At 54.5% G+C, this 23,478-nt stretch overlaps 2 protein-coding genes across 2 annotated transcripts; both read right to left on the reverse strand.

Annotated features, from left to right (window-relative positions):
- Positions 1–629: 629 nt before the first annotated feature.
- On the reverse strand, positions 630–3,250 carry HOXA10 (homeobox A10). The gene is made up of 2 exons (XM_070369465.1): positions 2,284–3,250; positions 630–1,080 (listed from the first exon to the last, which is right to left on the reverse strand). The coding sequence occupies exons 1-2, from the start codon at positions 3,248–3,250 to the stop codon at positions 641–643; spliced, it is 1,407 nt and encodes a 468-aa protein (XP_070225566.1). The 3' UTR covers positions 630–640.
- A 7,383-nt stretch (positions 3,251–10,633) lies between these two features.
- On the reverse strand, positions 10,634–14,303 carry HOXA11 (homeobox A11). Its single transcript, XM_070368791.1, has 2 exons — positions 13,508–14,303; positions 10,634–12,091 (listed from the first exon to the last, which is right to left on the reverse strand). Exons 1-2 carry the CDS (start codon positions 14,226–14,228, stop codon positions 11,859–11,861), a joined length of 954 nt encoding a protein of 317 aa, XP_070224892.1. The 5' UTR covers positions 14,229–14,303; the 3' UTR covers positions 10,634–11,858.
- Between the last annotated feature and the right edge of the window lie 9,175 nt (positions 14,304–23,478).

Below are 23,478 nucleotides of genomic sequence, written 5' to 3' on the forward strand. Positions count from 1 at the left end.
ACTAAATCTGCATGTATAAACAAAACTACATTCTATTATTTATCTACAGCCAGAAGGACATGGAAATTCAAAGTAACTGAAATAATTTAGTCCCACAATGCAAGACCTTACACAAACTGGAAGAGACGTTTCCTTCTCCTGGTCATTTCTTCTTCTTTTAAAGCTGAGCTATCTTACAGGGGAAGGAAAATGAATCTTTCTGACTTTCTCAATTTTACCAATCAGCCAAAGTCAACCCTTTTGCCAACCTGCATGTACATTTCTGCAAGCCCTTCTCTTTGCCAAGGAAAAAAAGAGAAAAGAAACCCAGGGGCCTGTGCCCCCTGATTAAAGACAGCCCTGCACTCCAGGCAGGCAAGCCCGGTGGCGGCTCCTTGCACCATTGACCTCAGGCCAGACACCTCAGCTGCCTACAATGGGACCTCCGCCTTCCGGCTAGGTTGCTGGCCCCGCAGGAAACCAGCTGCACCCGGAGGACAGAGGCCATTTCAAGCAGTGGAACCCCGAGACAGCAAACCATCCCAGTCACCACTTGACACTTAGGACAGCATTCTCTATAGAATTTTAGCGCGATATGGCTTTTTCCCCCAGAAAACAACAAATAAACCAGCACCAAGCAAACAGACAAAGAAACAAAAAGTCAGAACAAACCAGCCCTGCACAGATGTAACGGCCAGCGAGATGGCGAGTGTGGGAGGGAAGAATGGGGGGGCTCCCGCACAGGTGCGAGTTCCTGGGCAGAGCCGAAGACAAGAGGGAGGAGAAGGGTTCTCTGGACGAAATGAACCACATTGCCTGGAGCTTCATCAGGAAAATTAAAGTTGGCTGTGAGCTCCCGGATCCGGTTTTCTCGGTTCATTTTCTTCAGTTTCATCCTGCGGTTCTGAAACCAGATTTTAACTTGTCTGTCCGTGAGGTGGACGCTGCGGCTGATCTCTAGGCGCCGCTCTCGAGTAAGGTACATGTTGAACAGAAACTCCTTCTCCAGCTCCAGCGTCTGGTGCTTGGTGTAGGGGCAGCGCTTCTTCCGGCCGCTCTTTGCAGTGAGCCAGTTGGCTGCGTTTTCGCCTTTGGAATTGCCTGGCATTTGAGAGAATAAAGAGGGGAAGGTTAAATCGAGGCCATGCGGGCTGCACGCAGAGGGGAATTCGGGTCGTTTCTACAGTATGAGGGATGTCCTAAGTCACCCAGAGAGAGTTATCCCTCCGCCCTCCGCCCCTTTTAGTTTGCCCAGGGAGAGCAGTTCCTCCAAAAGTTATGTGTAAAATCGAGTGGGCCTCCTATCTACACCTACTCTCTTACATTTTCCTCCACTTTCCCCCCTAAACACCTGTTTTAGCACAAAGCTGCCATGCGCTTGCAGAAGGAACGGACTGGGAGGGCAGGCTGTATATCTTGAACTTAACGCCTTTTTTTTGCCTCTCGCCCCAAGGCAGACAAGCATTTCCTGCAACCCCCAGGCTGGGAGGACAGGGGTGCTCACTTGGAAGGGGGGGGTAGGCAACGTGGCTGTGTCTCACTCCAGCCCCGTGGTTACCCAAGGCCTGTTGAGGAGAGGGAGAAGGGCATAGCTGGGAGCTAGAAAAGGCACAAAAAACTGATTGGGGTCAAGGGCCCTCCCTCACGTCTCTCGAGGAGCCAGGGACGTGCAATCTGGGCGGTTTCGAGTTCCAGGGGAAGCGAAATGACCCCTCTCTGACTCTCAGATCAGGGCCCAGGCGTCCGGGACGGATCTGCCTTTTCTTTCCCCGCAACGAGGATTCCCGCCCCTCAAGCAAGTTTGAAAAAAGCAAGGGGGATCGTAAACTCGAACTTCGCCGGTTAATGGGCTTATTTATTGGTGCTGGCGGCTGCTTATTTTGGATGCCTTACAAACATCCGCGCTATCTGCGGGCGAGCCACTTTCCCTCCCTCCCCCTCCCCCCCGCGTGGGCCGCGCCTCGCAGGCTGGGCCCAGACTCGGTTTTGGGTGCTCTGGGGCACGGAGAAGGGCATGCACAAGAGGGGAGTTGCTCGCCGGTGTCCTCGGCTCCAGTCGGAGTGAGGGGAGGCGAGAGCAGAGAACGTCGCGGTGTGGGGCGCTAAGCCGGGACATGAATTTTTTTACTGAGTCCCTACGCCCAAATATTAAAAAAGCAAGTTCACAAGGTCAGCCTGCCTGCAGCTCGGGCCAAGGCCGGCCGGCTGCTGTGCGGACTCCTGGCTCTCTGCTCCTTCCCTTCTCTGGGTCTGCCTGTCTGCCAGCCAGCCTGATTGCGGAGCCCTTCAGCGCGCCCTGCTTACCCAGGGAGTCCTTCTCGGGCGAGGCTTTGCTGCTCTCGGAAGGGGCCGGGGAGAGCTCCTCCGCGGCCGAGGACGACGCGTGCGCCTCCTCGTCGCCCTGCGAGCCCCCGCCGCCGCCGCCACCGCAAGCCAGCGTGGGGGGCGGCGGCGAATCGAGGGCTCGCTCCTTCCGGGCTGCATCCACCGAACTGGAGGCGAGCGCGGGTGGCGGGTCGAAGCCGCGCCCCGGGGGCTGAGCGGGGAACGGGCCGGCGCCGAGCTGCGGCGCGCCGCCACCGCCGCCGCCGTAGCCCTTGGTGGTGCCATAGGCCTGAGAGAGACGGAAGTAGCCGGGCACTGGCACCCCGCTGGAGGTACCCAGGGTGCAGCCGTCGGGCGGCGGGCCCCGCGGGAAGGGGGCCAGCTCGGCAGCGGCGGACGAGCCTTTGGGGCATTTGTCAGCCGAGTCGTAGAGGCAGTAGGAGCTCTCCTCTTTGATGTTCTGCGCGAAAGAGCACGAGGTGGCCTGTGGCGGGGGCTGGGGTGGTTGCGGTGGGGGCGGCGGCTGGGGCTGCTGCGGCGGCGGCGGCCCTTCAGGCTGCTCCATACGGCACGACCGGGGCGCTTCCAGCCACAGGTCTATAGGCGCCGGCGCGTAGCCGTGCGCCCCGGGACCCAGGCCCCCGCTGCCACCACCGCCGCCCGGCGACGCCGCCTCATTGCGCTTGCCTCCCAGAGCCGGGAAGATCCCGCAGCTCTGCAGCCCATAGGGCAGGTCGGCGGCGGACGGCAGGTAGACCCCGCCGTGGGCGTAGTAGCTGCCGCCGCCGCCGCCGCCCCCAGCGCCGCTGCCACCACCGCCAGCCTCGCCTCTGCCGGAGCTGATCAGCGAGTCGACCAAAAAAGAGTTCGCGGCGGGGCTCTCCGAGCATGACATTGTTGTGGGATAATTTGGCGAAGGGAGCAGATAGCCCTTTCTGGCTGACATTTCTTGTGCAAAACATGCTGAATACGATTAGCAATCCCCCCGCACCGCGGCGGGCGCCCGCAGCCAATCCTGAGCCAGAGTTTCCGCGCGACCACTCCCAGTTTGGTTTCGTAGGCGCGGGGCCGCTCTCCGAGGGCGCCCTCCGAGCCCGCGATTGATATAAATATGTAATCTGTATTGATGGGCCGCAAGACGCACACCCGATACCTCAACCCAAAGGCCAGAAGCGACGGGGGCTGCCCCAACGTGGCTGGTGGGGGGCCTGGCCCCTGGGCTCGCTCCGCCCATGCCCGGACGCGCGCCCTCCTTTGGGGTCTGTTTGAAGGGCCCCTGGGCCCCATGCAGTTAACAAGTGGGGTGTTTATGGTGCGCACCCCGGCCCTCTTTGGGGGCTCCCTGTTTTAATTTTTCGAATCAGCCACCAGACTTGGGTGCACTCTTAAAATACTAAGCGGCGGAGGCCTCAGTGCCTCAAGTTCTTCCCATTCAGCCCCAGACCCGGAGCTCTATCCCAGGGTGGGGACCTAGTCCTAAAATCACCAGGATTTTCAGAGTTTCCGAAATCCAGAGGAGATTGGAAGCTGGCAATCACCACTTCTTTCTAGCATCCCTCACCGAACTTCCCCCAAAATGCAGTGCCCTGGCCTCTCAGCCCCAAACCCTCCACTCCTCCTCTGCCAGTGGGTAGATCCAGTTAGGATCTTTGCCCATGGTGTGCTCACCTGGCTTGCCTTCTCTGCAGCTCCTGTTGGTGAACCTTGGTGGGCTGGCATCAGTGGGGGCGGGGGGGAGGGGGTTGAGGCGACTGACAGCTTTGGCTGAAAGACTTCCCCACCCTTACTCCAAGGCCAGAGCCAGGTCCAGGCACCCCACAGCCACATCACCCTTGCAGCCTCCAAGCTCATACGCCTTTGGGGGGAAGTGAAAGAAGTGTTGATCTTGAGGGTCTTTGGCTTACCCAGAGGGGAAGACCTGGAGGGGGAAACTTGGGTGGGGTAGGCCAACGAACACCTCTGCCACCCAATTCTCGAATTCTCCCTTTAGCCTTGGCATTCGCAGAGGAGGCTACAAGAACCAGTGTCACCACACTCCTGTCTCTGTCCCCTCCCCTCCTCCCCCCTCCCCTCCAAACCCACGGATGGGGCAGCCCTCACTCCCGTGGTGTGAGCATTTTAACGAGGCCCGCGGTGAGGAAATCCGTTCCCTGTGGGGCCTGGCTGGGCTTGTGGCCCAGTTATAGGCGCGTTCGGAGGCCAGGCCCTTTGCTCAACAGACACCCAGGCCTTCTCCTTCCCTGGTCGTAGGGACCGCGCTCTTGATGAACTGGAAACGGCCGGCCTAGGGTACTACCCGCCAAGTGTGGGCCTCATACATGTCTCAGGAAACGCGACCTTTTCCGGCCGGATCCAGGGAGCCCAGGTGGTCGCTGCCTTGTCCCGGGCCTGAGGGCTAGGGCTAGAGCTCTCCAGGATGCCCCAGGCCTGCCCGCTCCGCCAGCTCCGGCCCCTGCTGCGGGCTTGACGCCGGCATCCCGAGAAGCAGACCGCTCAGGCCTCGGCGGGCGGCGGCGGGGAAAGACCCTTGCATCCCGAGTGATTTGCCAGGCACTTGGCCTTGTTCTTCCCAACACGAACCTAGTCGGAGGAGGAAGCTGAGCCTGAGAGGACCTAGAGAGAGCCTACGGGAGAGCAGGCGGCAGAGCCCCGGCGCTGGCTTCTGAGATGTAAAGCACGCAGTTGCGGTCTCTGCCGGCAGCGGCTGCTCGGCTCGGCGCGCAGCACCCGGAGGCCGCGCCACCGCTTGCGCTGCGCTCCAGCCACTTCTACCTCTGCGCCCCGCGGAGACCGGCTCCGCGGACTGGGCCTCTGGGGTGGAGAAGAGAGGAACAGAAAAAGAAAAAAGGAAAAGAGGAGAAGACAGAGGGAAAGAAAAGCGAGAGAGGTAGAAAAGGAGAGCGCTAACTCGCTGCAATTCGACAGGATCTTGAGGTGGCAGTAGCATCGCCGCCGAATCAAGTGAGGGGTCGGTGCCGAGATCAGGAAATGTCCTTCGCTCTCCATATTGCTTAAACGCCTCAAACGCACAAGGCCAAGGCAAATTTTCATCAGGCTAGGCCCATGAGGTCAACGAACTTGAGGACCAGAAGTTTGAAAGTAAGGCAGCTTAGGACCTTTCCCCAGATGAGCTTGGTCCTTACCCAGCTTGTCAGGAGAGTGAAACTGACTGGGACTGTTGTGTTCAGCAGTGCTACTGGGAAATGCCACAAAGCCAAGGACTGGCTAAGAAGGGGGCTTTGCCCCTTAGTACTGTTCATGCCTATCAGGAAATTTCTGCCCAGGCGGAAGTAGGTTCCGAGCATAGGAGAGGGTCCCTTGAGAAGAATGAGCCCCAGCAGGCAAGTGGGCCAGGACTGGGTGCTTTTTCAGTTAAACTGATGCAGAAAGCATCTTCCCAGGCCACAGGTTCAGAAGGGCCAGTGGCCACAGGAGAAAAATGCTTAAGATAGTGGAGGCTAAATAAAATAAAGTGAAAGACAATGATCTAAACTTGTCTTTCTCAATATTTTTGAAAGTTGGACCCCCTTTGGTAAATCTAAGGGCATGTTCCGACTTACCCTGTGAAAAATGCAAATCTGTGCATTCCCACAATTTGACCCAGTCATTTTCAGGGAATTCACAGACACCCCCCCCCTTCCGCCCCTCAAAGCCTTTTCCTTGGCCTCTCCAGAATGTTCCAAGACTCTGGGAATTCAGTAGCCCTGCCAGTTTGACTGGTAAGACAAGCTGGGTTCCGGGCCGTAGACAGCTCAGGCCCCGTCTAGTCAGAGCTCTGTAGGGTGGCCAAATGGCCTTCTAGGCTGAATGGGATCCAAGAGCATGCACGCTCCAACCAAGGTTACAAATATCAGTTTGGTGCCGTGTCTGTTATGATAAGGCCACCGCAGCTGAAGAGTAGAGAAGGTGGAAAGCCGGCTGTGAGCTCACAGACCATGGCATTGGCACTTGGGTCTTCAGAGACCTTTGGGGAGAGTTGGATGTTTCTCCCTAGCATCTTTTACCCCCTTCTAATAAGCCAAATGGGATGTTGAGTTTGTGCTGTTTCTTGCTTGGAAAAAACCAAAACAGAATACATAAGCCAGTGTGGGATCTTCTCTCTGGCCCAGGTCTGCCACTCTCCCTCCACTGCTGAGCCGAGAGTGAGAGTGAATGGAGAGCCCATGGGTGCACCTGGGACACAGACTGGCTTGCCCCGCTGGTTTGGACAAGAAGATATCCACACAGCAGAAGCTCAAGTCAAATGCCTGCTACCTTCTCAGTTAGTCTCGGAGCTCCCAGCATCCCCGACCGCCCCCAAGGCTCCACACTCCCCAGACTGTAACACCGAGGTGTTAGCTTCCTCAATAAAATATTCCATTTATTGATCATCTCAGCTTTCCCAGGGTTCCCCACCCCCAAGAAATTAAGAAAAGCAATTCAGTGGTCGGCTTCTGGACAGTGTCTCCCTCTCACCCATTTGCCTTCTTTTTCTCTCTTTCCTCCTCTTTCCCAGCTGCCGAATTTCTCTCTTGGTGGTCAGAATGCCTTTGACCTAAAACTCTCAAGTGTCTGCCTGCTTCAACCAGGCCTGTGCAGTTGCCGGGGCCCACGTTTTATTTAGGAGTAAATATTGCTCATTTCTACCTGGTTCATTACACCCCATTCAGCTATGGAGCTGAAGTAAATGCCAGGCTAGTGAAATAAGCCCTCTGTTGAGAATTACCCTGCAGTTTACCAAATAGTGCATTCCCTCTCCTACGAGTAGGCCCTTGCAAACTACGAGAAATAATAAACTGTTATTACAAAAAAAATTCTTACAAAGAATACCAGGTACTGAGATTGAGATAGCCAGTAAACAATTCGTATCTGGAGGTTGCTCTCAGTGCTTTCTGGGCGCAGTATTATCTGATCGGCTGTGGAGTTGGAGATGCAGCCCCGGAGAGGGAAATAAATGCTACTTTGACATATTCGGCTTTAACAAAAATTCTGGACTTTTTCAATTCATGTATTTACAGCATAGTTTAAATTTTGGAAGGAGCAAAGACCTGATTCTCCCATTCGTCTTTAAGAATGTCAACATTTTCAGGGATACAGTATTTGATGTGTCTTCTTAGAATCAGTCTATCCCTAAGCAACCTGCTTAAAAGTTTTTTCTAAATCCAACCACTGAACTGGCCCTTCTCTCCTGATGGGGGAAGTGTTGGAGACTTTTTTCGTACACGCCTCACATACACCCCTCAATTGCAGTATCCTCAGTTTTGTCCATCATAAACTGCCTCTGGCCTGGAAACGATATTAGGAAAGGCTCAGGCTGCAAAGAGCACTGTCTGGGCGCCCACTTCTTGCTTTACTCTGGCAGAGTTTGAGAGACCATACTCAACAAAGACTGGTGACTGTGATCGGCAAAATTATACACTCATACACGGTAGCATCTACTTTCTCTGAGGTTCTCCCCACCCCACTCACCCATGCACAGTATATTTGTAAAAAGAAAATAACCATTTCAAGAAACTAATGAAAAGACACTGGAATGAAAAATTTAAATATAGAAAAATAGGGAATTTGAGTTTGGCTTCCGAAATGTAAGTGACATGATTATTTTAAACTTGTTTTATGACAATTCTGATGGAGAGATTGTTTGATCAGAGTTTATCCTCACTGCTAGCCTTGGGGAAATGTATAGGTATTTACCAATACAATTTTTGCATGTTTGCAGAATATGCAAAATATCTCATTTTTACATCTAAGAAATTGCTGCAAACCTCCAGCCAGGTTTATAGCAGTACAGTCAAAATAAGCAACACAGGTTTCTCTGGCAGCCTCAAAAATATAATGCGACTTCTCCGAATTGGCCTTTTTCGAAACAAAGATTACCTCCAGTCTGTTGGACAAACCTAGAGAACGCATCTAGTAGGAAATCAGCTACTTCCCTGACTTCTGCCCCAGGGAATAAGCCTGCCCCAGTGACCACAGTCGCTGACCACTTCATTGTTTCGAGGAGAAACTCTGTTTTCCCCAGTCCCGCCATCTCCTCCCCCCCCCCCCTTTTTTTAACCACCATAAGCCGGTATGCCAGCACAGCCAGGAGGATGCTCCCCATCCCTGGTTCATCCCGTTCTGAGTATTTCTACAAAATCTAAAGATCGCCTCAAGTGAAATGCTGGCGCAGGGAGTTAAAACCGTCAACTTCTCCACTGGGGCCTCCCCTGCTTTCCAACCTTAGGGAGCGATGGGAGAAGGGGGGTGGGGTGAGTTGAGCGCCTATAGCGTCACCCCGAGCTCACACACCCAGCCACTTTCCCCAGCCCTGCTCAGATACCTGGCCCCGCTCCCGCCACAGCCAGATTGAAATTGCTAAACTTGTGGCCTCTTACCTTGACACATTTCCGAAATCACTGCCAAGGGACAGCTGGCTTCTCCGCGCCGCGACGCCTGCGAGGCCTAGAGAAGGCGCGCTGCTTTAAATTACAACACCAACCACTTCTTGAAGGTGAGCCCCCCCTTTTTTTTTGATACGGAGGAGAGCGGGACAAGTGAAATAAAGTAACGTGCTGCTCTTAGAATCAGAAGCGAACAAAGGCCAAGAATCGCGCTGGGGTTCCCCGCTCCCCGGCGGCTTTGACATTGATCGGAAGTGCGCCATCTCGTGGCGACCGAGCGCCTAGACCCGGCCCAAACTCCGGCCCGCAGCCGGGAGAGGAGAGTAGTCTCAAGGCAGAGACAAGAAGGAGAGAATGTGCCCAGCCCGCTGCTAAAGAGATCTCATTTTTACATCTAAGAAATTGCTGCAAAACCCCAGCCGGGTTTATAGCGGCGCATTCCAAATATGCAAATTGGCCGGCCCCGGACGGGTTTACGACCACATTGTCACAGCCATCGGAGGATGGGCTTTTATAGGGCTCAGAAATCAAACCCGCGCCCGCTCGCCGCCGCCCGCCCTCGAACAGTCCTCCTGGCTAGACTCTCCCTAGCAACTTGTGAGACTGGTTAATCTTTAACCGTCCCAAAGGAAGTCTTTCCTTAAATCCTAGGCTTCCCTGTCCGCTCCCTCCCTGCCCCGCAGGAGAGTCCTTGTTCACCTCTGTGTGTCTGTCTATCAACCTAGACATTCATCTCGGGGTCTGTCCCATTCCCCTTTGAGCTTGATTTCCCCAGTCGCGCCAGTTAGACAAACACACAAACAAATAAACAAAGTGGGGGTCTGGGGCATGGGGCCTCTCTCCAAATTCCATCCCCTCTGCAGCTCTCTCTGATCCTGCCTGGGTGGCTAGGGAGAGAGAATGGGATGGGGTGGGATGGGATGGGGTGGGGTGGGGTTGGGTGGGGGGCAGTGGGGGTGGGTGGGATGGGGGGTGGAGGGTGGGGTGGGGGTGGGGTGGACAAACAAAAGGCACTGGCCTTTCACCCTGCCCCTCAAGGTTATGGGTGATGTCCAAATTTAAGGCAGAAGTTCAAAGGCAGGAAACAAAGAAAACCAGCATCTTTCTTTCCCCAAAGGGAAAAGGCAGTCTCAGCTGGGAGCTGGGGAGAAAGTGCCCTTAGATACTCCTGTGAGTCTGCTCTTTGTACCCAGACCAGTCCCCCCCTTGCTGAAGGGCTCCCCAGGGCACCCTAGAGTGTTTCCACTTCAGGCCTTCTAGTCTGGAGATGAGTGAGGCCAGCCTGGGATCAGACCCATTGGCCACCTCAAGTCCCAAGACTTTCTCCCAGGGCTGGGTCAGTCTGAGGGGATGAAGCCCCATATTCCAGGCCCTGGGATACCCCATTCCTGAGACTCCACTTCCCCAAAGGACCTGGCCATTCACCTTGACTTCCTAAGCCTGGCTTCTAATGGAGTTAAACCCTGAATAAGCCACCTCCCCACCTCCTCAGGGGCCTAGTAACTTGCCTCTTTCCTAAGGGGGGTAGTGGTGTTGGGGGTGGGGGTGACATTTGGCAGTAAAAGGCGAGTAGGGAGAGGAATGTCACACCAGGACCCAATACTCAAGTTTCCACAGTCTTTATTTTCCTTGTGCCCTGTTGCCTATATACATGCTGCAACTTACGCGGTGGGCTAAAACGGAGGACAGGGCATTACTCCCTTTACACGCAGAGCCACCAGACACTTCTTCACACGGGGAGGCAGAGGAGATTTAATGGGAGGGTGTCTACCTTTCTCAGCTGAGGTCCCCAGACCCTGACTGGCTGAACTACCTCAGAGTATCTCCCTAATGCTTTTCAAATATTGCAAAAAAATTAAAAAGACCATTCCCAACACCTGTCCCATCCCCTCCAATACCCCAAAGGCAATCAACTAATGGCAAAAAAAAAAAAAAAAAAATCAAACAAAATAGGTTATGGTTCCTTTATTTACAAGTCTTTTGAACACCATCCCTGTATGAAGCGTACATTCAAATATTTTTAGCAGTGAGTGAGTTTAACCGTGGAACACTGTAAACAGATAGAGCCTTTAAATATTCTCTTCATCATCTTTTTCCCCCCTCTACATTGCATCTTTTAAAATTCACTTTGGTTCTTGCAGGGAAATATATATATATAATATAATATTTATCTTTTAAAATAATTCCAAATCACTCTTGAGCTCTTGGAAGGTCACCGAAAGCTTCCAAGCTCAGTTCTGGGGTGGCGAAGGGCAGAGTGCGGCGTGGAAACTGGGTGTTTGGGGGACTCAAGCCCCTCATAGCTGGGGACTGCTGGCCAGGCCCACCGCTTCACTGAGCAAATCCAAGCTTGAATTAAGTGTGGCATAGACTTTGCCAAATTGCCGCACTCCACAGGCATTTCCTGCAGGGATCCGGGGACCAGCGGCCTGGGTGCAGCCTCTGGGCTTTTTGATGTCTTCCACCTCAGGGAATGGTCTGCTCTGCCACCAGGCTTTAGGCCCAAAGTGGCAGGCCAGACGAAGACCCTCGTCGGTAGGAAAAACTAGGTGGGTTGCAGAAGGCAGTCGACTGCTAGAAGCTCGGGCCTAGGACAGTTCGGTGAGTGGCTAGGAAGAGTGGAGAGCCAGTGATGCCACCTGGGATGGTAGATTAGTTTTCCCCTCAAGGATCAACAGCTCTCTCCCACCTTGCATCGACCTCTTAATCCAGTCATTTTTCACATTAGCTTTGGAAAGCAGCCCCGATCCAGACATCTAGGAATCCTCCCCTTTCCTTCTGCTCCTTTTCCCAAACTGAATTGGGTATGGCGATCTTGACACAGGGGTCCTAGAGGTGACCAGGCTTCATGTGAAGGGTCCTGGGTTGGGATCATTTTCCCTGGGGGGCCAGGAAGGGGGCCCAGTCCCTGATGGAGACCACACCCAGCCCATAGCTCTAGCAGTCTTCAAAGGTGAACCACCAGAGGCCCTAAACCATTCATTCTCGTTGATGCACAACTCTCTGAATCATTAGAAATCTTAACCACCACCGGGCAACCTCCTTCCAGGCTGTCTCCATGTATTGCCTTTCCTCTCTTGCACATCTCCTTTCTTGAAAAGTCACCATGTGCCTTGACCTTGTCAAGGGCAAAATCTGCATATAATCTCCTGTGTATGAAGCCCCCCACCCAGGTCCTGCTGGCTGGAGCCTTTAGAGAAGCGGATTGGCCGAGTAGTACTGTAAACGGTCTCTGTTAATTTTTTTTTCCTTCATTCTTCTGTTCTGAAACCAGATTTTGACCTGACGGTCGGTGAGGTTGAGCATGCGGGATAGTTGCAGGCGTTTCTCTTTGTTGATGTACACACTGAAGAAGAACTCGCGCTCTAGCTCCCGGATCTGGTACTTGGTGTAGGGGCAGCGCTTCTTTCGGGTTCGTTGGCCACCTGTGAAGGCCGAAAGAGGCAGGGAGTGAGCCAGGTGTGACGGTTGCAATCCATCCCAGAGCCCCAAGTGAAGGGAAAGGGCTGGCCTCAGGGAATGGAAGCCCTGCCTCAAGCCCAAGCAAGGTCCCCCGACTAGGTCCCTGCCTTCAGGCTCTTACTGCCGGCTGGGGGAGAGGCTGCGGGAGGAGGCTCAGCTCCGGATAAAAGCCAGCTCCCTAGATAGGCCCCCAGGGAAGCTGCTTACTCTGCTCCGGAGCAGAAAGGAGGGTTCCTCACTGCAACAGGCGAGTTAGTGCCGCGGAAACCGCTTTCAAAGCAGCGAGTGGGGGTTGCTGGCTGCCTCCAGCCCGGCCAGACTAAACAAACAGCCGCCCGCGACCATTTCACCTTCCAGCACCTGGGCGGCCGAGTCCCGAGGCAGTAAAGGCGGCCCCAGCCCCAGACTTTACCGGCTTCGGCGGGACTCGGCCCTCGTTAACATCTGGGGGCAGCTGCCGGGTCTTTGTCAGCCTAAGTCCTGGTCATCAGCTCCTGCCTCCCCGGCCAGCCCCCTGGCTTCCGCGGGGTGGGGAGCGGGTGGCGGAAGCCCCCTACCCCGGGCCTTCCCTAAGGACCAAGGCCACCCAGCCATCCTGGTGCTCTGGCAGGGCTGGGGTGCTGTCCCCGATAGGCTGGAGGACAGAGGGGTTTCCCAGAGCTGCGGGCAGGCTCGATTTGCACCCCTTTCAATAAAACGCCACCAGAAGTAAAGAAAAAACCCGCTTTTGACAGATTGAATAACAATTGTAACATGCAGTCGGACAGAAGGCAGCACACGTAATTGCCACTGCGCCCAAGGAAAATGGCTTCCTTTGGACAAAAAGGCCAACTTTGGGTTAATTTGTTTCTTTTAATATATTGCTCGAGCTAAGCGGGCTATTTTATCTGTTAAACACGCTCCTAGAGCCATCGTTAAACAGCAATGCCTTTGAATCCCGGCCGGGACTGGAGTCCCGGCGCAACACATGGCTTTTATAAAAATCTCCGGATTACCTCGCTATCAAAGGCTCCCGAACCCTTGCAGGGAGAATTTACAGGCGCCCACCTCCGGCTCCCCAGCCCCAAGCTGGCCCCGAGCGGGGTCGAGCTGCTGGGCTTGGGAGCCGAGAAGGGAAAAAAAGGGGAAAAGGGAGGTTTTTTGTTTTTTTGGGGTTTTTTTTGTAGGCATGCCTTGGCCGGTGGGTATTTCACGGCCAATTTCAGCACTCGCCACGTGATCCCGCCTTTTATAACAAAGTTTTGTTGGGGGGAAACCTAAAGGCCCTTCATAAACCTTATATGCTTATAAAACAGCATATAAAAATTTAACAGCGGTGCTGCGCTAGATTTCCAACTCCCCTTTCATAAAGCGCAGGGCGCGCTGCCTTTTATACGTACTGGAGCCGCCGGCCTTGTCCTCAGTGTGGCCGGAAGACGACTCGGGGCTGCTGCTGCTCTCGGGGCGCCGCCGCCGCTCCTTTTCCTCCGCCGCCGCCGCCGCCTCCCGGCAGCCGCCAGCGCCGCTGTCCGAACTTGAAGTTGCCGGCGTGCCCGTGGCCGCTGCCGCCGCCGCCGCCGCCGCCGCCGCGGAGGTCGCCGCGGCCGCCGGGGGCCCCTTCTCGGCGCTCTTGTCCCCGGGGTAGTCGGAGGAGGCGAGGTTTTCCGGGGTGCCGTAGGCCGTCTCGAAAAACTGGTCGAAAGCCTGCGGCAGGACGCCGTTCCTGCCCACGGTGCTATAGAAATTGGACGAGACGGCGGGGGTGGGGTGGTGGTAGACGTTGGCCGAGCTCTTGGCCAGAACGTCGCCAGGCACGCCGGCCGCGCTGGGCGCCTGAAGGCAGTCTCTGTGCACGAGCTCCTCCGCGGAGTAGCAGTGGGCCAGATTGCCGCGGGGGTGCCATTTAGTGGCGGGCTCAATGGCGTATTCTCTGAAGGTCACTTCGCGCACGGGTTGGACCTGGGGCAGGTTGGAAGAGTAGGAGTATGTCATTGGGCGCGAAGACGGGGTCTGGGGTAGAAAAGAAGGGAGGCTGGAGAAATCTGGACCCGAGACGTAGTAAGTACAACTTGGCAAATACATGTTAGAGGAGCAGGGACCACGCTCATCAAAATCCATCATTGGGCTACCTTGGGCTCTCCGCAGTAGCCGAGCTTAACATGATTCTCCACTGCAGCTGCCTCTTTGAAGCGGATCCGTGAAGTAGAAATTTGGAGACGTAAGCTGACGTGGAAATCTATCCCCATCCTTAGCAGGGAGGTGCTGGTCATGTGACCCGATGTTGAAATTGACAAGCTGCGAGCGAGTCCGGTTTTTTTTTTTTTTTTTCCCCTTTCCTTTTTTCCCCCCCTCCCTCCCCGGCTTCCTTTCTTTGTAGCCACCTCAGGGGAAGCAACAGATCGTCACTCGGTGTTCTCACCGAAAGCACGTAATCGCCGGTGTAACTCATGTTGGCTGGGGGGCCTCCCGGCGCGCGGCGAGGCTGGGTGCTACCCCGTGCCAATTGCTTGAGCTCAGCTGCACGGTGCTGGCCCTTGAGTGCGCCGAGGGCGGTGAGAGAGCTCAACTGCCACCCACCTCTCCCTGGGTGAGGGATGCCACAGGCTGGGGGTGGCCGGGTGGGAGCTCGTCGCTGCGTGGCCCGTGCGTGGTCTTGGAATCTATCCGCCAGGAGGCTCGCGTTCGCACCTCCTTCTGCGCTGTCCCCCTCCCACAGGCTTGCTCTGGAAACCACCTCTGCCTCCGATCCTGGCTGGACCCCCTTCGGGGCCAGGGTTCGCAGCCGTGGATGTGACTGCCTCGTGGCTTGCCCGATTTGCACGGTGACTTGATTACACGCTCGCATTCATGGTCACTTCCGAAGCGCTTTAGTGCCTTCCGTCCCTAAACCGCCAACAACCAGGGCGGCTTCCCCCGCGGTTTGTCAGGGATCCGCAGGTCCCGGAAGGGCCTTCGTCTCACCCGGGATCCACCTCCCTTTCATTCTCCCTGCCGGCCTCCTCACCCCCACGCCCTGCCCTTGAAGAAACCCGCTCCTTCTCGCTGTCTGCCGGGGTTCGGAGGGACTCAACAGAGCCAGAGACGCGGGGGCTGCGCCGCTGCGCACTGATCCGCCCTCCGGGTCTTCCGGAGCTGAGGACTCGGGAAACCATGCGGTTGAGGCGAGCCTTGGGCGGCTTCACAGGCGCTGACATCCGAGGAGACTACTCCTGGGTATGCTGCACCTTTCCGGAGCCCACATCTGAGCTCCAGAGCTGCAGGGAGAGTTGGGGGCAATGAGCAGGGGGCGAGGGCCCGGGAGCCGTGGCTGAGAAAGAGGTAACGCGCCTCCTTTCCTCTGCAAAGCTTGAGGGCCAGGGATGTGCAGGGCAGAAACTCAAAAGGACCGAGGCCTTTCCTGCAACTCATCCCACGGAAGGGACACAATGCCAAAGAAAAGAGATGTCCTTCCGAAACTCCCAGCACCTTGGATGAAAAGAACGCTTTGAAAAGGCTAGGTCTGAACTAAAGATACAGAGGTCATGGCGGCTAGGATGAGTCTAGGTTTCTTGGGAAGAGGAAAGACAGAAACTTGAGATGGTGAAAACTGCTTGCCATCCTTCAGGACTGAATGAACAATATTCGGGAGAAGCAGAAGAGGAGGGCATAGAGCAGCCAGGCAGGGCCAAGAGCTGGGAGGGGCCCAGCTCTGAGGCCTCCCCACATCTATCTTCTTGGAAGGAACTGGATGCCGCTGAAGGAAAGTTGAAAAATGAAAAAGGATAACCTTTTCCCTTTCCCCATCCAGGAAATAGCTGAAGGTATTTATATATCTTGGGGAGATTTAGAGTATAAATTCTAAGATCTTTGGTATTTAAGTGTCAACATCGATTTATTTATTTATTGCTGAGCTGACTGTAACTGACTCAATAACAAATCTAATCATGTATTGCACTGGAAAAGAAATTTCTCATTATGTATTTTCTCCAAATGATGGCCACCATTGCATTTGAATACCCGCTGTAAATATCAATAATATCAGGTAATTACTCTGTAGTGGAGTAAACTAATTTATTAGCATTCATGTTTATGTGGCTCCTACCCCTCTCCTTTACAGGGGTTGCGTATCACAAATCAAACTACTGGGACACATTGGTTTAATGAACTCTTTATTCAGGATTTGCTGCAAGAACTTCCATGCCCCTTGAATCCCTGAGAGCTGAACTTAAAATTATTTGTGCATCTTCAGCTTGACATATTTGTCCACAGTGGCTTGTGCAGAGGGCAGTATCAGTGTGAGTGAGAAGCTCTGGTGGGAAAGAAGGTTGTTTGGGAAGGGTAGCTTGAGACCTCCTAAAGCCGGGAATCACAGTTGCAGGATTGCCCTGCAGCAAAAAAAAAAAACTTCTATTTCCATCGGTGACCAACAAGGCAAAATATTTATTTCTCTACAGCATTTCTTTCTTGAAGACTGAATATAAAAGGGAGAAGGAGAGGTTTTCAAACAGCAGTGTTTAAGTCATTCCCAGGCTGATTTTGGCTCTTTCCAACTCTCTCCCAGCAGCCCACCCAGTCCCCGCCACCCCGACCCTCGAACAAAAGGAATGCTTGAGGGGTTTCAGTGACTTTGCCATAACAAAGGCGCCACCACTGCGGGGCTTGCCCCGCCCCTGGGTGAAGGCAAACAAATTCTTGCACTTGTATTAGGGCTTTTAAGACTATAATTGAGCCCGGGGGCGTCTAGGAGAACCGAAAACAGTTCTAGACAGACCTGGGGTTTTATAGCAGTGTTGGCAGTCAACTTCAGCTTGTGCCTGAGCAGACCGGCTGCGGTGGCCCGCCAGCGGGGGACGCCAGGCTATCAACCCTGGCTGCAAGCCCCTCTCCCAATTAGATCAGTTTTCCCCTTGATGCCAGGGAGGGCGGGGGTCATCGCAGAAAAGTCGGTATAGGGACTTTCTCTTCCACAGAACCAGTGCCTCCCACTTTCTTGAGAGCCGAGCTGAGAGGGTGCTGGTCAGTCTGGATCCCATGGGTGTCTGCAGGAGACAATGGCGAATTCCCGAGGACAGGCAGGGGGTAGGGAAGGTGCTCTGGGAGCCGCTGGCAGAACTGAAACGGGGTGCAGGTAGGGTCTTGCAGCCTGGAAGGGGGCAAGTGGGGGCGCTGCTGTGAAGATAGTTGAGAATTAAAGCTTTTGATGCCAGAAGAAGGGAAACTGCCTGGAGCGGTGAATGCTTTTTAGTTCTGCAGCAGGGACAGGAGAGGGTGCTCAGAACCCCAATGCTGTCCACGGTTCCCAGCTTTGCCTGCTTCTGCCCCTCTGGCCTGGAATATACTCATGCTGTGAATGTTTTTGGGGGGGAGGTGTTCGGAGGTGGGCGCAGCTCTGAGGATCAGACCAAACCTTGGGGAGGCAGAGCTTTGGGTCCTTGGTTTTAACTTTGCTCTGAGCCTAATTGACTCTTCCACTTTGCAGGAGGCCCAACAGCCAAGTTGAGCCCACCCGGCTCGAGAGAACACCCGATGGGGTATAAGTCCGCCCTGGAAGGCCAAGTGCGAGTTGTATTTTTTTTTTTTTTTTTGAGGAGTCCAAGATGGGCACGGCTGTGACATTGGCCCTGGAGACTGATTTCCCACGAGCTGTTCTTTCTCAGAAGCTCCACAGTGCAGGACACTCTTCAGCGTGTATTTCCTTTTATCGTCAACCCGGAGCCCCATGGCAGCTAATGTGAGAGGCCGAAAATGTTTTGGAGGAAGAAAAACAAAGGCAGGAAGTGGCGGCAGCCTGACGGTGCGTGTGTGTCTGCGGAGAAGGGAGGGAGCCATTTCAATCTCTTCTTGTTTTTCCAAACTTCAAGGTCTAGGCAGCCCTAGCAGGGCCGGCCCGTCACTCCCAGTGCAGCATTTGGAGATGGCCACCCGGACAGGAGAAGGCTGGCGCCCGAGCCAGCCTCGTCAGGCGGAAACGGCTAACGAGGCACTTTGCTCAGCAGAGCAGACCAAGTCTTTCCAAACTTCATTTGATTTGGCCCTAAAAGTCAGGGATTGGGGGATTCTGCAACGCCTCCCAGACCTTCCTCGGCAGGCGGGCTGAGTGCGTGCCTTGCTGGGGATTCTTGAGCTCTGCACTCCACTCCACGCCTCTTCCCAGGCGGGATATGGGAATAAAGTGTGTCCAGGTGCATCTACCCAGCACTGCCGCCTCCCCTTCTTCTTGCAGCCGAGGGGCCTGGGAAGCAGCTGGGTAGCCTTGGCATGGTCAGTGCGCACCAGGGCAAAGTGAGCCTTTTCACCGGAGTTATCCTGTGTGTGCATGTGTGTTGGGGGGGTGGGCAGAGAATCATTTCCAGCATAGTCATTCAAGGGAGATGAGCAGAAAGGACCATGACTTGATAGGCAGCCTAACTGTTCACTCAAGGGAGGATAGAACTGGGGGGCAGGGAGTGCCTCCAGACTCTGGGCCTCTCATCCCTAACTGATCATGCTCCTACGTTGCCTTCTCTCTTTGGGGCTGATTTGGACTCTGGCAGTGGCTCATTGTCCCTGAATCTGAGAATGCAAAGTCTCAGCACCTGCACTGGCAGCCCTCAGACTGCTCAGTGCATACCCCTTAAAATGAATGCCAACAGCAGACTGCCCGCTCACTCCATTTCCTCTCTAACCATCGTCTGTTTCTATCTCTCTGCGGCTCCTGCTTGCCAGTCACCTGCCCTGCCCCTTTCCAGCCAAGTCTCCCTTTCTGTGGCCTCTAGCCTCTTCTGATACTTCCCCTATGCTGAGCCAGAGCTGAGGTGCCACTGGAGGGCACTCGGTTCAGAAAACACAGGTTCTCTGGAAGCTGGTTAGGTTCCTGACTCTTCTCCCAGTTCAGGCCTCCACCAGGGGTCTGAATTGGACCTCTCACCTCCTTCTTCTGAACATTCTATTCCAAGGCCCTACCAGGCTCTTTTTCTCTCCCTTCCTCTCTCATCAACAGTCCCTTCTTCTCTTCTTGGAACTCAGCTCCTGATTTTCTAGGCCTGGCAATCTTGGATGGCAGCTGGCCTGGGAGGGGGCAAGGCCCACCTGACAGACCAAAATTCACTCCCAAAGATCTCTGTTTGTTTGTGGATCACATAAGGTACCTTTTTTTTTTTTTAGTTCTGACCTGAGCCCCTACTGTCCTCTGTTCCCAAATGTCACACCTGTTTCTAGAAAACCATAGCAATGACTGTGGCAACCCTTGCACACTGCACACAGGTGCAAGAGCCAGCTGGAGGACCCAGGATGAAAATGGCTATCAAGCCCTTCACAGGGTTGGAGGCCAGGTCCCCATTTGAGGGCTTTCTGTGTCCAAGTGGGAAATACCCTGGAGGCACATCTGTCTTTCTTGGTAAAACCCAGGAGATCTCCTAGAATTTGTTCTTAAGAAATGGTCTATTGGCAGATCATGGCCAACTTATCACATTTCAAGACACCCTCTAGAGGAGACACTGAGGCTTCAATAAAATATCAAGAGACCTCCTTCTATCACTATGGATGCGGGGGTTAATTTATCTCCTTGGCTGGGAGAGGCACCTGTTCCCCCCTCCCCCAAGCTCTTCGTCCCTTCCCTAAAGCACAGGAACAGGTAATGCCTTGAACTTGAACTTACAGTTGACTCTTTTCTGACTCACAGTTTAAATCTCCAAGGTCCTTAAACATCTGAAGAAGTCCACATCCTTCCCGTGGCTACTGAGGCATCAGGTTTAGCAGAGGGTCTCAGACAACCAAGCAATCTGGTTACTATTTAGTTTAGTGTGTCCCAAAGTGATGGGAGAAAGAGGGTTACTTCCTTTGAGAAGAACTATTTTTATTTTTATTGTTGTGGACTCATTAAAGATTTTTTTCCCCTACTGAGTGGGAACAGATGAGGGGGTGGGGGCTGAAGGGCAAAGCCCTGGTTCTCAGTGTCGGCCTTCCATTCTCCCTGCAACTTCGCCCCAAACGGGGTTTCCCCAGCCAAGTGTATCTGTAATAAAGAGGACAAAAGGCAGAGGGCAGCCCAACCCAAAGGCCAGCTCTGGTCCTGGGGTGGGGGTGGGAGCGTGTCTTAGTCTTGATCGCTGTGGCTCACAGGAAGCTCCTATACCCCAAGCTTCAGCTACCACTGAGGGAAGTTCCCCCAGGCTCCTCTGGTTCTACTCAGCCTGAATCCATGGCTCATATTCCAGGCTGGAGAAGAGCTAGCCCCTGCCTCCTCAAACTCTGCCCTAGGAGTCTTCCCCCAAGGGCCCTAATACTCAGTTCTGTGATGGTACCTATTCACAGACAATCCTTCTGCCTACTGTCCCCTGAAGACCCTGCTCCACACATGCAGCCCTAGGGATAAAGCCCTGCTTTTCTATATGCTGTGAAAAAAAGACAAAATCAGTCATTTACAAGGCCTCTTTGATTCATCTGGAGCAATAAGCTCAGAGGAGGACCAGATTTAAGTGACTGACCACTAGGCCTGAAGTCATGACCTGCTGCAAGCAGGCAATGGACAGAGGGAAGGGACCCCCACCCTCCTCAGCACAGTGAAGGGATTGTGGGGGGTCGGGCTGGGAGTCAGAGAGTTTTACCTTTGGCAGAGTGCACCTCACTTCGTGGCCCATATTTTAGGCAGGAGAAGAAGCACATGCAAGTTCTCACCAAAGGCCTGCCATGTACTGAGGGGGCAGACCTGGCCTCAGGGGCCTCAGGAGAGGCTCCCAGCAGGCTCCTTGCTACCCCATCCTATTCTCCGCCCACCGGGCCTGGTGGCCCCTGCCAGGTTCCCTGTCTCTCGCAGAGGTCAGAACTCAGATCCAGCCGCATCCACTCTACTGAGCTTGCAGGTTTTGCCTCTCACCCCGGCTAGGCCTCCGCGGGCTCAGTTCTTCGGGACTCGACGGGAACAGAGCCTGGGCCACCTCTGGCTGTGCGAACTCCGCTTCAATATGGCTGGAGGCGAAGGAGTTGATCACCAGGAAAGTGCTACCTCCAGTCCGCGATCTCCGGTTATCAGAACCCGCTTGCAGCCGGCCGGTTGCGTGTCCTGTGCCTTCTCGCGGCGACCGGCCCTGGCCGTGGAGACGGCGATGGCGCGAGAGGAGAGCGCTCTCTAAGCTGACAGGAGGGGGGTTCTGAGGTTTCCAACCTCTCCCACCCAATAGCAGCCCAGACACCCACGCATGCCCCTCAACCCGGTTTCCCCCTCCATTTTGTGCATTGTCCTCAGATCCGCAGCCAGAACAAAGCCCCCAGCAGTGGTCTCTCCATCGCCTTCGCGAGCTCTTGTCCCTATCTCCCGTGAGCCAAAAGGCTCGGAGCTTAAGTCGAGCGGTCTAAGTCCAACCCCCTCCACCGCCTCCCACCCCAGCGCCCTCTTCTCTCCCTTAGCCCCAGCCGCCCTCAGCCAGAGCCAGGGTACTACTCTGCATGCCAGTCGGACCCCTGCCCGTGCCAACCTCCCATGCGCCCCGTCCTGGCCTCGGACTGCGGGCGGCCCCGGACCTACAGCCGAGTCCAGCGCGGCCGAGGCACCCGGCGCAGTGAGGCCGAGCCTGCTTTCCGGCCCCGGGGCGGGAGACCCGAATTAGGCCGCCTGGGTCCGCAACCTGCCCGGCCCGCTCTGGGTTCCCTCGGATCCCACCCCACCCATCAGGCCGGGGCTCAGAAAGCGGAAGTATTTGGTGGAGAAAAACACGGTTTCTTTTAAGCCCGTCTCAGAACCCCTTTTAGAGCAAATGCTCCTGTCAAGTTTTATTTCCCGTTGCAAACCACCTTCCACGCTGCCAAGAATTAAGACCGGGAGAGATTAAATACCCGATTATTCTCGTGGGGAGTTAGGGGCGGGAGCGGAGAAGAGGGACCCGCACCAAGACTTTCGTTGGACTCGGTTTGTCCGCATCAAATAACGCCCAGCGAGACCCGCGAAGGCCCGCGCGGGCGGCGGTGACGTCAGCCTGCAGCTGCGGGGCGCCGCGCGGGACTGGGGGGCCTGGGCCTTGACCTCGGCTAGCGTCCCGATGCACGCCCCCTCCGGCCACTGGCCGTCTGGGAGAGGCAGGCTCTCTAAAGCTTTGCGCCTCCATTTTGAGGAGAGTGTTCCTAGCGACGCGCGGAGAATTCTGAGCCTTCTCGGCCCACGAGGGGCGCGGCATCGGGTGGCTTCCCGGGTCCGCTGCGGCGCCTCTCCCGCGCGTCCTCGGTCCCTGAGGGGTAGGGGGCGGCCCCCGCGCCACTGCGCGACTGCTCGCCAAGGTTCGCACATCCCCAAGGCCTCGCCGTGATGACCGCTTCCCGGTAGATCCAGCTCTTCGGCGGCGCGACGGAGCCAGGCAGAAATGAAATCAACTGTGGCGAGGCCTTGGCTGCTTCCACGGAGTTTTTCTGTGCCAGCCTTTTTTTTTTTTTCCCCTTCCCTTGAAAATCAAATTAAAAATAGCAAACACCTTTCAGACATTGGTCGGGCGCTAGGTAGATGCGCTAGGATTGAAGCAGCCGATCAGTAAGTGGGTATTTTCATAAAGAATGAAGCCGGCTGTTATTTACACGGCGGCCTGGCGGATGAAAACTTAATTTTTTTGTGCGTGTCCTAAACCGAAGCATAAATCTCCCCAGGCCTCTTGGATAACGCTACATCTCTGCTTATGAAAAATGGGATGTGAGCAACTTGCTGCACATTTCTCTGATTCTCCAGGTCTTGGGCTGCTGACACGCATTCGATCAACTTTAAAAGAATGCGCATAAATCAGCGAGCCCCTAGCGTCTCCTCCATAGAAGTTCGCAAATCCGGAAGGGCGCCTCTGAACCCACCCGGTCTGGGGCTTAGCAGTCCCGGGCAGGCTCCGTCTCCGCTACAAAAGAAACTCGGGAATTCGCAGACGGGAGCGAGAACCCGCACCCTCACCAAACCCTCCAAACACACTCAGCAGGATGTAATCCGCACATATATTATACGGTGAAATCTGTCATTAGCTACCCGCACACATATGTTATCATCCTCAGCTGAATTTCGCTGCCTCGCGAAGTTTCAAGAAAATATCTCAAATAGGTTGAATTTTTAAAAAGAATAATTCTCACCCTTTCTTGAAAATTTTAGTTTTCTGTTAAAAAAAGAAAACCAGTTTAAATAGATGGCTTAAGCTCTGTATCAGGCATAAATAGTAGTGAAAAGCAAAGTGGCACTTTACAATCATCCACTTAAAATACCTTAATAAATTTGACAGTATTAAGAGCAGATGGAAAGAGTAGTTTTTTTTAAGTCCCATATTTACAATTTTAAAAAATGGTAACATGACAGTCCATTACAGGATTAAAAATCATTGTTAATTTGATAGATGGAAATGGTGTGTAGCTGTTTCCATATTATAATTTCTTACTCTGAAAGGGTATCCCTTTTGGG

Source organism: Bos mutus, chromosome 4, assembly GCF_027580195.1.
Source record: "Bos mutus isolate GX-2022 chromosome 4, NWIPB_WYAK_1.1, whole genome shotgun sequence".
Lineage (NCBI taxonomy): Eukaryota > Metazoa > Chordata > Mammalia > Artiodactyla > Bovidae > Bos > Bos mutus.